At 49.5% G+C, this 13139-nt stretch overlaps 1 protein-coding gene across 1 annotated transcript in view; it reads left to right on the top strand.

The window, feature by feature from the left end:
- Positions 1–2646: 2646 nt before the first annotated feature.
- The window catches only part of LOC138112757 (hydrocephalus-inducing protein homolog), a 78202-nt gene continuing 67709 nt past the window's right edge, over positions 2647–13139 (top strand). Inside the window, exons 1-6 of the mRNA XM_069020356.1 lie at positions 2647–2721; positions 3844–3960; positions 5975–6103; positions 7886–8020; positions 9463–9662; positions 12814–12944. Of these exons, the coding sequence (XP_068876457.1) occupies positions 2647–2721; positions 3844–3960; positions 5975–6103; positions 7886–8020; positions 9463–9662; positions 12814–12944 (787 nt within the window). The remainder of the gene's footprint in view (positions 2722–3843; positions 3961–5974; positions 6104–7885; positions 8021–9462; positions 9663–12813; positions 12945–13139) is intronic.

The raw sequence follows: 13139 nt of genomic DNA, 5'->3' as shown, positions 1-13139 counted from the left end.
GCCTGGAAACGGCGAACGCGGCCTTAGCGATTGTTGCGCTGGTGTCGCCTCAGTCGCCCGGCGAACGCGGCCTTAGCGATTGTTGCGCTGGTGTCGCCTCAGTCGCCCGGCGAACGCGCTCCTGACAGGCTGCTCGCAGCCTGAGCTAGCGCTTGCAGGCGGCTACACTGGGCGATTCGCCAAGTGAATGTTCACAGAGAATTGGTCTCTGAGAGCGGTGATTGTTCACAGAGATCTGGTCTCTGAGAGCGAGTCTTGAATTTCGTTTGAAGGTAAAGATTGACTAAGGTTGTACTTTTTGGTTTTGTCACATCTGTACTCTGAAAGAGCGCCAAAGAGAAATACAGGATGTGATAATGTCAGTCTTCTGGGGCAGCAGTTCAGTGGCATGTACAGCTGAGTGGATGAGCTACTACTGTGGTCTACTGATTGTGCTTTTTTTTCACTGAAGCAATACAACATTTCCTAGAGATACCAGTTGATGCATTTTTTTCCTATAGTGATTACGTAAAACTGCTTAAAGGTGAATGAGTTCTGTTCAAGTTTCAGTGGGTTGTTATGATCTAGTTATTAAAATTATTAGGGAGATACCTCTGAATTAAGGTGCAAACGAGACCATATGCCAAAGTCAATAGTATGGATTTTATGTAACAGTAAATGTGAGGAAGAGAGACAGAGAAGGAAATAGAGAAGGGGGGGAGGGGGTGATAGAGACAGATTAAGTAGAAAATATCACCATTCCGTGGATCCCAGTGGTGTCCCATTAATACTCTTCTGGTCTTCACTGTGGTGAGGTCCTGCAAAACATAGAGTCCAATGGATTAATGCAGGTTTGGGCCAGGTGGGAATGGCCAGGTACCTCCTCGGGGCAGGGCAAGTTTGACACTGTCTCTTGCAACACTCTGGGATCTGTTGTGTTACTTTGCATCCCATGCAGTTGTCTGGTGCAAGGCTTCAGGAATGAGTGTGGGAGCACCTTGGAGGTCTTTGGTGGGTTATGACACCCCCTCTGCTGCCCCTCATGGGAATGTCCCATGGATGTGGCCTTCCGGGGCTGGGGGGTTTTACAGCTGAGCCAGTTTGTGTGAGGGAGGATGGGTGTCCACTGCCTCTTACCAGAGGTCACGCCACACACCCGAAATTTCCTCCTTCCCCCTCTGTTGATGGGAGGTTTGTGTGCAAACCTGGCCTCAGCAGATGAGTCTGTGGCTATGGCTTCCCCACCCTGAACCCAGACAGAGCTTATTTTCAGGACAGCTGCTGGGTTTGGCTTTCTTGTGGAGACACTTTTCTCCCTCAGCCTTGTTTACTTCTCCCCAGACCTGAGCTAATAGGACAATAGTGTCACCTTTATCTTGTCTCAAGTCCTCTTAGGCGGCTTAACTCACAGTCCAAAGTTCCAGTCAGGAGGCATTTTCAGGGAGGGGTGGGCTTCGGTGGTCGCAGCTTCTTTACACAGTTCTGCCACAGTGGGCAACAAGTCCTTCTAGCAGTATGTAAGCCATTAACTGTTGCAGTGCAGGTGGCAGTCGCCACTGCAGCAGAGCATTCAGAGAGAGGACTGGTGGACAGGCCTCAAGAACACAAGAGGTCTGATTCTCACCCCGTGGTTACGGCAAGTTCCCAACTTCCTAGTGGTTCTTAGTTTACATGTTTTCAGTTTATTGGTTCAGGAGCTCTCCACCCAATTTTATGTATAAGTTCACGTTTATGGATTTCCACTAGTTGCTTATGTATTAGTTCTGGAAAGTTCTCCCTTCTTCGATGCCACATTGGTCTACTCATGTAATTTCCCCCCTAAGTTATCCCCCCCATTGCTTATTCCCCTGTTATCCAGTCCTCCTCCTCAGCTGACCCCCATTGGTTGTTTCCCTTTGTTCCACCCCCGTATAAAATGCTGTGCTTTCCCCTTTTTCCTGGTCTTTGTCCCTGGATTTTCCACCGGCAATAAACCTGCTGGAACCTACACAGAGACCCCTCTCTCATCCTTTGCCTCTGCCGATGCTTTTCCACCACCTTTGTTTGGGGCTCGCTCCTTGTGAAGGAGCCAGCTTTCCCTGCAGGCTGCAGCTGACAGCTTTCCCTGTTTACTGCAGCTGACAGCTTTCCCTGCAGGCAGCTGCCAACCCCTGCCGGCAGTACAAGAAGCCAAGGGCATCTGCAGCTGGACGCTGTGCTGCCTCGGGCAGCCCCAACGGTGTCAATTGACCATAACATTCCAGTCTCTCACAAGTCCTGTGAGGAGCAGCTGAGGGAGCTGGGGTTGTTTAGCCTAAAGAAAAGGAGGTTGTTACAGTTCATATACCACAATCTATGGGCTGTCCACTCTAGCTAATTTTACATAATATTTAAGCTACAGCTTTGTCTGTTCTAACTATTATTAATGTTCAGATTTTTAGCTCCAGGTTTCAGTATGATCCATCTTTGAATTGCACAACATAGCCCTAGAGTTCAAACAAAGTCCAACTAGAGGCCTAACAATACTAGCTACTTATGCCAAACAAGCACTTAGCTACTTTAAAATAATACAAAATTTTTAGTAGCCCTTGAGTCTGCCATGAATTGGGTTCTGGATTTTCAGTCTTCCATTGTTGCTCCTTCCAGCTTTTTGAGGCACAGTCGCTGATATTCACGACATTGTCCAAAATGGCTTCTGAATTCCCGAAAAAGACATCAGCACCTGGACATCTTTCGTCCAGGGTAAAAATGAAGACTCAAAGTGTAAGTACCCACTGGGGCTGTGTTAAGGCTGGAAACCGCCCTCGTGTCCCTCCTCTCCCTGCCCCTCGTGTTGTGCAGCAGTGCCGTGAAGCTGCAGGCCCCCTCCCCGCCTCTTTGTGCTGTGCTCCTGTTGGTGGGGGCTGTCGTGGTGCAGGAGGGAACACCGTGTGTTGCTTCAGGGACAGTCCAGCGTCCTGCCTGGCTGTGCCACCGGAGCCGAGTTAAACCAATGGAAAGCCGAAGCTGTGAGGGTGTGCTTCTTTGCCTCCCCTTTGCCACAGTAATTCCTCCTGTCAGGTTGGACACTCACCTGTGCTGCTCTCACCAACCTGCCCTTGGGCACCTGGCATGGGGCAGGGGGGGAGCTCCAACTCTGCCTGGAGCTTCAAGAGACACGGCTGGTCCCGGCTAGAACAGGTCCCAAAGCAGCTGTTCTCTCTCGTGTCCTGTGTGGGGCACAGATCCAGCCCAGCAGTGGAGTCAGGGCAATTCCTCCTTCCCGTCCACAAAGGCCCCTTTGCTGTCTGGAGCTCACTTGACTGGAGATGCCCTGGTGCTGGGGCTCTGTCAAGGACATCTCTGTGTTTTCTTCTGTGGAGGGCTCTGCGAGGCCAGGCAGAGAAAGCGAGTGCTCATTAAAAAGGGAGCACTGCAACTTGGACCCGTTGCTGTGCTTCAGGCTTGGCACAGTGCTGCTTTCCTGCCTCCCTCGGACTCAGCCAGCAGTGACATCTCCACGCTGTGGCTTTGGGAGTGTTGTGCAGGGATGGAGTTTGGGGAGTTCTGATAACTCCTCCCCACTCTCTGCAAAGGTCACCAGCCCAATGCAGTGACACTAAAGAGGAAACAAATGCCCAAAGAGCAGAAATCCCCAAGCATGTCACATCAAATCACAGAGAAGCTAATGGGATGGAGCCATGTGGTTGGAGTATGTGCATTCCACTCTGTATTATTAATTTACTGATGTTAAGTATTTCAGCAGGTAACTTCCAGGGCTTCCAGAACTGACCTGGAGGCTGTGATCAAAAATTACTCACCAGTGCCACTTGTGCAAGAGGAGCCATTCTGAACAAGGGCATCTCTGAGGATCTTTTGTTTTTTGTTTTTTTTTTTGCCTTTCAGCTGCTTCCCTCTCTGTTCCAGAGGGAGAAGTCTCTCATCAAGAAGGAGGCCAGCACTGGGGAGTGTAGTCTGCCCACAATTGGCCCATTTCTAGACAAGAGTGAGACTGGTCGAAAGGTAGCCTTTTCCTGCTCTTTTCCTTGCTGTTTGATGCGAGGTTTGTAGAGGGTGTGTGCTTGTGACAGACTTGCTTCCAGCAAAATACCTCAGGGTCCAGGTTCTGTCTTCATTGCAAACTGCTGGTAATGATGGAGTTGAAGTCCTGACCTGCACTAAGCCAACACAAATAACCTCTGCTGAAGCTGCTGGGGTCTGCTGAAGTGTAGCTGCCATTGCTTAATCAGTTGGGGGGAGGCTGGGGACACAAAGGCACAAAATTGCCGTTTTCCATTCTCCTGCTGAAATAGCCGCCTCTTGCTTTGGTGTGGTCACCATCAAATGCTTGGGGTCATAGGATTCCCTACACAGTGGCAGCATGGGCCTTTGAAGGCCGAGGGCCTGCAGTAATTACTTCTGATTTAACGAAACTAATTGCATTATTGCTTTGGGTTGGAACAATGTGTTGGGACCCTGACGGAGTGTTAGATTTCGCAGGCTGCCACATGTACAGGGGACTCACCCTGGGCAGAGGGGAATGGGTGTGCTTTATCTGGATCTGTGCCTACTTAGAGGTGTGTTTAAAGCTGCTTTTCTTGCAGGACTGGCTCAGTATAAAGCACAGTCCAAACTGGTAGGTGACCGAGGTGGGCTGTTGAGCAGGAAATGGGCATCAAGAGACATGTAACAGACTGGTTAAGGATTGCCCTGGAGAGAGGGGTTGGGAACACCTGAGAGAAGGCCACAGCTAAGGGGCAGTGTGCTGCAGCCACTCCCTTCAGCAGACCGTGTCTCCTGTGAAGACACAGGAGACCTGCTTGTGTCTCTGGAGTGACAGCAGTGTGGCTGGAGAAGGCAGACAAAGCAGGGAAGAATTTTCTCAAAGCAGTGTCTCTGCTCCAGAAGCATTTGCTGTCGTTGTGTCATTCCAGACGTGCCTCTGCAATGGTATTAAATAAGAGAGCAATAATAGATTACTAGAAAGTACCCATTTAAAGCTCATGGAAAAAGGAGATACCAACTCTAGTCTTACCCAAATTGCTGAGAAAATAACTGAATCTTATCCTCATTCAGCATTCACGTAATTTGCCTTTTTCCTAACTGCTGTGTTACTTTATATTTCCCCTTACCTCTGTTAGAAGCGCTATACTAAAGGGGACAAAGCTGTTGAAGCAAAAGAAAACTGTTTCTTAGTAATGATTGAGCTGAGCTGGGTGTGTCTCCCTCCCCCAAGAGACGAACACACACACCCTCCAACAAAATGGCAATCTTTTCATACCCTTTCCCAGATGGGGACTGTCCCTGTCCCCTTTCCCGTTGGATGGGTACTCGGGAACTGACATTCTCTCCCGACTGCCTACTTTTCTGTCCCTCCCCTCTCATCATACTTCCTTTCGGTCAGGTCTTCAACCCTGCCCCTCTTCCAGCTCACAGCAACACCCAGCAAATTAACTAGAACAAACCCAAACCATGAATAGCAACACATAAAGAACAAAACCAACAACCCTCATTCTTTCACTTAATAACCTTTTGGCTTCAGCAAAATATTACCTCATCCCTCACACCTCCTCTGGTACTGTTCCCTTCTTACTGATGTCTAAGTTCTCGATCAGAAACGGTATTTGCAGTTGTGTGGGCCTCAGTTTCCCTGTCTCAGAGTAAAGGAATCCCAACATTGTTTCCCATGGAGTCTGATGTAAATTCGTGGGTTTTACTTACTCCATGAGTGCTCAATCATTGCCCCAGAGCTCTGTGACCACGTGAGCACAGGGCTGTGCTTAAGGTAACTGCTGCCTGGCATTTTGGAGAAGGAAACCTAAGAAACGTGCCAAAAAAACCAGCCTGGCTTGAACCTGCTCAGTGTGGCCCAGCAGCTCTCAATCAGCTCAGAGCAGAGGTGGAAGAGCCACTGTTTCCCCAGTGTGGCCTGGGCAGATGTACTCACCCAGAGTCTGTACTTCACTGGGGATTAGTGTAAGATTCTTCTTTATGAACCTTCCTCCCAGCAGCTCAACCTCTCCCTCTCTCTCTCTAGCCTCTCCTGTTAAAGCCAGTTACCTCGAAACAGGACTTGTTTCAGGTTTCCCCACAAGAGATTGTATTTCAGAACTTCCGCGTTCATCGGGTCTCTGAAATGACACTGTATCTCGTGAATATGGACAAGGTAAGTGCTGGGACGTGGAGATTTAACACTGTGCTGGAAGAGGAGGGTGGTGTAATTCCCATAGTGTACAGCAGAGCAAGTTACCTGCTGCAGCACATCCAGAGGAAAATGTCTCGGCACCTGTGTACTGCAAGATGGTGGAAATCTTCCTGTGCTGGGAATTCTCCCCTGATTTTGGCCATGCGTTGATAGTATCTGTCCCAAGGGAGCTCCCTTCTCTTGAAAGCCCTGGATTGATGGGAAAGTTGCGGGCTGTGCAGTTCTTACCTGCTCTCGTGCTTTGCCTCGAGCCTACAGCACATCCTGTGTCTCCTTGGTTCATCTTGGTTCCTGGTATGAATCTCTGCCTCTCTCAGCCTGCTTAGCTCCCTTTGTGCAACTCGCAGTCAAAGCTCAGGGGCTGAGTCTTCTCCACTTTCTGCTGGAATCACTTATCATTAATGGCACTGGCACTGCAGGAAATGTGTTCTGAAACAGCCCTGGAATCAGACTGATGTAGCAGAAGCAGTGGGAGGCCTTTAGGTGCCACTTCAGGCTCCTGCTAAGCCTAATTCAGCTCTGCTCAGGTTTTCCAAAAGCAACATGGTGCTCTGCTTTCCCTTTGGAGAACCCCAGCCCATCCAAAGCCATGTGCTCCTGGAGGTTTTCACTTCTTCACTTGAAGACATTGTGATTGTTTTGCAGTTTCCCAAGAGAGCTGAGAGGGAAAAAGTTGAAAAATGTCAGCAGTTGTGTTCCAGTGTAAAGAGGAAAAATGTGACCATTTGAATTTCAGTCAGGGAAACATTTTCTCAAATGAGGCTTGTGCCAAGAGTGGGCTGGTGGGAAGAAACAGGAGGGAGTCAAAATCATCTGGTTTAGACTTTTTGAGATGCATTTTGGTGCTGGGGGGTTGATATCTGTGTGCTAGAAAATGCATATTTGCTGTGTCTGCGTACCCCAGAGGGCAGAACCTGGCTGCAGGGTGCCCGCAGGGACTGCTGGCTGCAGGCAGCAATGCCCAGCAGCCCAGCTTGCCTGCACAGGCAGCAAGAGCCCCTGGAGAGCCAAGATCGGCTTTTAATACTGGAACCACGCTGTCAGTCAGTGCTGGTCATGTTTCTCCAGGCAGAAAATGCCTTTGAAGCCCATAGTCGATAGGCACAGCCTGGCTGTGTTTCGGTCACTTTTGGCAAGTTGATTGCTCTCATAGTTTTATGATTTTTCCTTGCTGCTTTACAGCCCATTGAAATTCTCTTTGGCATCTCTTTGTTTCAGGGATTGTCTTGCTGTGTTCCTTCTTTTGCTTTTCAGGTTTGGTTTTATTCTCAGTAAGGCCAGTGGTTGGTCTCCTCTCTTGCTGGTCTGCCTGCATATCCCTGCAACTGCCCCACCCAAACCCGATCTGCTAGGAGGGAATTTCTTCCTTCCCCCAGGATAATATGCTGTTTTGCCTTCAAGTAGCACATTCCTCCTCTGGAACACGACTGCATGGCTGTGTGCAGGCAGAAGCCAGCAGGATTTTTGGCCTTGTTGAATATGCAGGTGACTTGGTTCATCTCCAGCCTGCTGGTGCTGACCTGCTCAGCCCTTCCTTCCCACCAGCCATTGCCCTACTGCCCCTGGCTGAAATGCTGGACCCAGACAGAAGGAATTCAGTTCACCCTTGTGAATTACCTGTACCTCCACAGCTGAAAGTGCTTTGGAAAAGGGGTCAGGGGAGGATGTCACCAGGTCACAGACAGGTCTCCTCTTGTCCGTTTCCACAAGTGGCAAAATCATCGTTTCGTGTCTTTCCTGCAGTCTCCTCGGTCGGTGAGGGTCACCATGGAGAACTCACCTCATTTCCGGCTGGTGGGCTCCAATGATGCGTACCACAGAGTGCCGGCAGGCGCGCATCACACCGTGCGCATCCACTTCACCCCTGACGAGGACAAGGTGAGACTGGAGGAGCGTTATTATCTCCAAAGCCATTGCTTCCATTGCCCTCTGGCTACAGCCCGTTCCATGCTGTGAGCTTGGCTTCAGGCCCTGGGTGGGCAGCCTGCAGCCAGTCACACCTTGGCACGTGCTGTCAGGCACTGCACGCAGGCCTGGCAGGCTCTGCTTCCTCTCCCTGCACATTGTTGAGCATTCCCAAGGGCAGATGCACAGGGAACGCTATGAAAATGACAGAGGAGTGTTGATACATGTTCAGCCATCTCTAGGCACAGTGGAAGGGGTTTAATTATTGTGGAGAATACCAGAGGAACAAAGAGGTCAGAGAGCTTTCCTCCTTCCCAACTGGCAACAGCTTCCCTGCCTCCCCCTGGACTGGAGCACAGACAGTGCTTTTTCACACCCTCTGTTCTCCAGCCTTGCAGCTGTGCTGTCCCAGATGCTTGATACTGACCATGGTACAGCTGCAGGGCCAGGGCAGAGGGTGTGCCATGCCTGTGGCAGGGAGCCAGCCTGGCACAGGCACACTGATCTCTAGGTGCCCTTAGTCAGCAGGAGGTTGGTGAGCTGCAGGTGACTCAGACACCTGCCTGAAAGAGCCCGTGTAGGGCAGGTACAACCTGCAGGCAGACAGACCTGTGACCCCAGAGCCTGTGGCAGTGACACTGCTGTGGCTCTGTCTTCATGCCTGTCACTGTGGTTGCTCTGTCAACTAGCACCCGTTCTGTGCCAGACGTGCTTTCCCTTGGAGGTCTGAACAGCAGTGCTGAGGCCCTGGCAAGTCTGATCTCAGTGCTGTGATGTGAAGGGTTGATGCTGTGATCTGGGGCTCGTTCATACAGAAGGGTTCAGGACATGGCATGGAAGGGAGGAAGCCTTGCAGGGAAACAAAGAGAGGCTCTTTCCAACAGCATCCTGCTACCTCAGCACTGTTCTTCTCCTGACTTGGCTGGACAGGCAAAGTTAGAGGGAAGCTCTGAGCCAACTGATGTTTCTACACCAGGCCAGACGTGCAGGATCTCTTTGGGTGCAGCTGTTTTCTCATCTTCCTTTTGCTGCTTAGAGTCGGTTTAACACTTTGCCCCATTCTCAAACAGCAGGAATCGAGAAACCTAAAGAGGAACGTCCTGTGTCCCCTAGCTCCATGTTGCTTAGAAGAGACCTAGGAATTATTTAACATCATTAAAATTTAGAGTAAAAATTATGGTGGCCTAGGGCAGTTCTCTGTATGATCCAAGTGACACAAGAGCTTAATGCCACTGAGATAGGTTTTCCAAAGTGCACTGGTGCCTTTAAAATGGGACATATTAGTAGGAGTTAGTGTTGATTTTGGGGGTGGAAGAGGTAAATTGATGCCCTTGAAGGGTTATAGGAAATGGTTTTTCTTCTGCCATGGAGATGGCACTAAATGCCCTGTGCTGAGCCAGTTTCTTTTCCTGCAGGATTATTCCCATGAGCTCTCCTGCACCAGTGGGAAGGAAAGGATAGTTGTGCCAGTTCGGGCCATTGGTGGCCGACCTATCCTGGACTTCCCTGACCAGCTGGACTTCCCAGTCTGTATAGTCAAACGCAGCAGTGAGAAGACTCTGCTGGTTCAAAACACTGGAAACCTGGAAGCTCATTACGAGATGAGCACCAAGAGGTGAGGCAGCTCATCTATTCTTATGCAAAACACCTTCGGGTGAAAACAGAGTTGGGAAAGAGTAACAAAAGGAAGCAGAGCATTGGAGCTGCTGCCCTGCAGCCCTGGCTGGAAGTGAGCAGGATGGGTGGCATCTGCTCTTGCTTCCAGTGTTCTTAGCAGGATGCAGCCTTTGAGCTTTCTCTGTCCCAGTTTTCCTGGAGGGTGCTGGAACATGTCAGTAGCTGGCTTGCACCCTCCTGAGCACAAGCAGCTTCTGAAATGGTTACTCAGCACTGTCAGCCAAATAGACAGGAGCAGGTAACCAAATTCTCTGGGAGGACACAGGCACGTGGCATTCCAGCGGTCCCCACATTGGATGCCCAACATGAGCTATGTTGTGGGCAGCCTGTGTGGTTCCTGTTCCTTAAAGCTGATCTGATTTCCTTTGTCAGCTGAGGGCATCAGTCACCTCTTCTGTTCCATGATGAACCTTTGAAAGCCAGTTGAAAATTTCAAACAGATGATTTAAATCTCTGAATAAGGTCGGGCCCCCTTTCATTGAGATTTCTTTGTAAATACTCTGAAGTTCCTGTGTTTCTGCTCTGTTTTTTAATTTTGTTTTGTGTTAAATGTTTGCCAGAATATCATGAATTCTTCATTGGGAACTTTCATAAAGGTCGAGCTCCTCTAATGCCTGTCAGTATAGCACGTGCCCATAGGTATATGCACAGGTGTGTAGGAAATACGACACATTTAGAGAATATGTGAAAAGCAATTGGGCTGATTTAGAAGATAAAAATATAGAATAACTTTTGCTGGAAGGGACCTCTGGAAATCATCTGAGCAAACACACTGCTCAAAGCAAGACCAGTGTCTGGGGCTTGCAAGGTGCCCTTGGGAGATCTGGACCTGTCTTTGGATGCCCTACAAGAAAACAAACATCCAAATGGACCTAGTTAAAAAGCGGAAGAAAACAAGCTATTAGAACTCCCTTCATACCTTACCTTTTCTGCCTGTCAGGTGCAGTAGTGATTCATGGAAAGGGTAGATCTAACAGGATGAGAACTATCTTAAGGAACAGCTCACAATGAACAGATAAAAGGCCAAAATGTAGCCTGCCAGGCCCATCTCTTGGCAGTGGTTTTCATTTGGTTATTACAGTGACAGGGATGTCTCCTTCACAGCTCTTCGCATGTGTGGGCTCAGGGAAGAGCTTAGTGATGTTGGCTGAAATCCAGAGGAGTTAAGTTTAACTGCAGAGCTTGTGTCCTTGGGTCTTGGGGAGCCAAGTCTATATGTGAGAGACGACTGCTACAGCAGTAACAGAGGAGTCTGGTGGGTACAGCCCGGGTTGGGATGTAGGAGATGCAGGGGTTGATTTGCACTCAGTTTTTCAGTCCTGACAGCTGAGTTCTGAGCTTGGCTGGATCCTCTTCTCCTGATAATTTGGAAATAAGAAGATACCTTCTTTCTCAGGCAACCCCTGAAGTCACCCCCAGGAGTGTTATTCCCATCCTGCTATCTGAGGGCAGGACTATGTAGACATGGAACAGCAGTGGGAAAGGGATGGGATGGAAGGCAGCGTTGAAGTGTGGCCAGAGATTCCCTTAACTTGCAGCTTCTCTGTTCTGGTGCAATTTCTGGCAAAAGAATAAGAAAAAAATCCTGTGCCTTGCCCACACCAGGCACTGATCCCCCCTAGCCCCAGCAGAGACCTGCAGCAGTCCTGGCAGCACCCCTGGGGCAGATGCAGAAACACGTACAGTAATCCAGCTCTGGGGCTGGTGGGGCCTTGTCTTTCCTCCCCTCTCTCCAAAGTCTCAGGTCCAGCACATAAACATTTCTGGCCCAAGGCTTCTCCATCAGCCAGTAGTGATGCTCTCACTACTGGTAATGGGAACAGGCCAGGCCCATAATTGCAGCAGTAGGTCCTTAATGAGCAGAACCTGAAGCGCCTTCATCAGCTGTCACTACTGACATGAGGAAAGTTCAGCTTGCCGGATGTTCTCTTTATTTTTGTGTGGGATGCGTTCATCACCAAACTCCCCAGAACACACTTTTAAGGTGACAGATTGACCACTAGCAAAGCACCAAGGCCAGGAACTTTTGTTTCCTCAGTGAGGCTCTGCAAGAGCACAAAGCCCAGCAGCTGCTGGGCAGAAGCACATTTCACCTGAGCTGTCCTATCAAAGCACGGAGTCTTGTGTCTATCAGGCAAGAGCTGTTCACCTGGTGACCAATCCTAATTGCTCCTGTTAAATCAAAGTGCACCAACACATTTGCATAATTATTTCCAACACATTGCACAGAGTTTGTCTGGGGGGCCAAGCAAACAGTTACCAGCCTGGATGACAACCCAGAGTCCCAGAGTCCCAGACTGCATTGCTGGTAAATACACAGAAACCTTCTGTTGTGTTTCCTTGATGTGCTCCTGGTAACGGTGCTTCATTTAGCTGGGACTGGATCCTTCAGATTGTAAATGGCATCCTCCTTTTGGGTCTTGTTTCCATGCCACTGTAGTGCTCTAATGTGCATTTGCACTCTTTCAGAGTTTTGATTGCTCCTTTTCTTAAAACAGCTTTCATTGAAAGGCTGATAAAATGTGCCCTTTTTAGGCTAAATCAGGATGTTTTCAAGGTAAAAGAAAGCAAAGAACCACACTGCAAATTCAACAGTAATAATTCCTTGGAATATTCAAGGAAGAGCTCCTTCTCCCTGTCTGATTCCTAGGCTGTAATCTCACGGGGCAGGTAGTGCCCTAACGTTTGCATCTCTTGAGATGAGGTTTATAGGCAGCAGGAAAAGAGAAATTCCTGAGGCAGTCAGTGTCAAGTTGTGCATGCAGATAGTTCTTAACCCTCTCTGTACTTTCACAAACCATTCTCTGGTGGGATTGCTGGCGGTCAGACCCTTGAGTCTCATTGCAGATAGCTGGATGCAGAGCATGGGGGAGGTGAGGTCATTTTATCCCACAGGATCTTGTGAGGGCTGGATCTCCTCCCACAAGAGTCAGCAGCTGTTTGTGATCCTGTGTGTTCTGTCTGTCTTCTGTTGACTGTGGTTTGTTTGCTCCCTGTTTGCCCAAGTGAGCAGAAGTGACCTGGACTGCAGACGGAATAGAGTCCCCAGATGTCCCCCCCAAGTCCTGATCCCTGTCTTTGTGTTGCAGCCCTTTCTCCGTGGTTCCGGCCAGGGGAACTCTGGGCATTGGCGAAACCATGCAGGTGACAGTGAAATATCAGCCGCTGACGACCGGTGACCACGACGTACCCCTGGTAGTGCGCTACAGCACAGGTGAGCGCTGGGCACTGCACGGGGCACGGGACAGTTCTCCACCATCATTCCCCGTTGTCCCAGCCACCTCAATTCCCTCTCCAGATGTGCCTCTCCTGTTCCAGCTTTACCCCAATGAAAAGTGAGAACTAGCTGGTGTTTAGGGGGTCGATAAAGTGGATACCCTCTAACAGGGCTAGGATTTTTGGAATCCTGTTTTGC

Source organism: Aphelocoma coerulescens, chromosome 6, assembly GCF_041296385.1.
Source record: "Aphelocoma coerulescens isolate FSJ_1873_10779 chromosome 6, UR_Acoe_1.0, whole genome shotgun sequence".
Lineage (NCBI taxonomy): Eukaryota > Metazoa > Chordata > Aves > Passeriformes > Corvidae > Aphelocoma > Aphelocoma coerulescens.
This window is presented reverse-complemented; position numbering and strand designations above follow the sequence as displayed.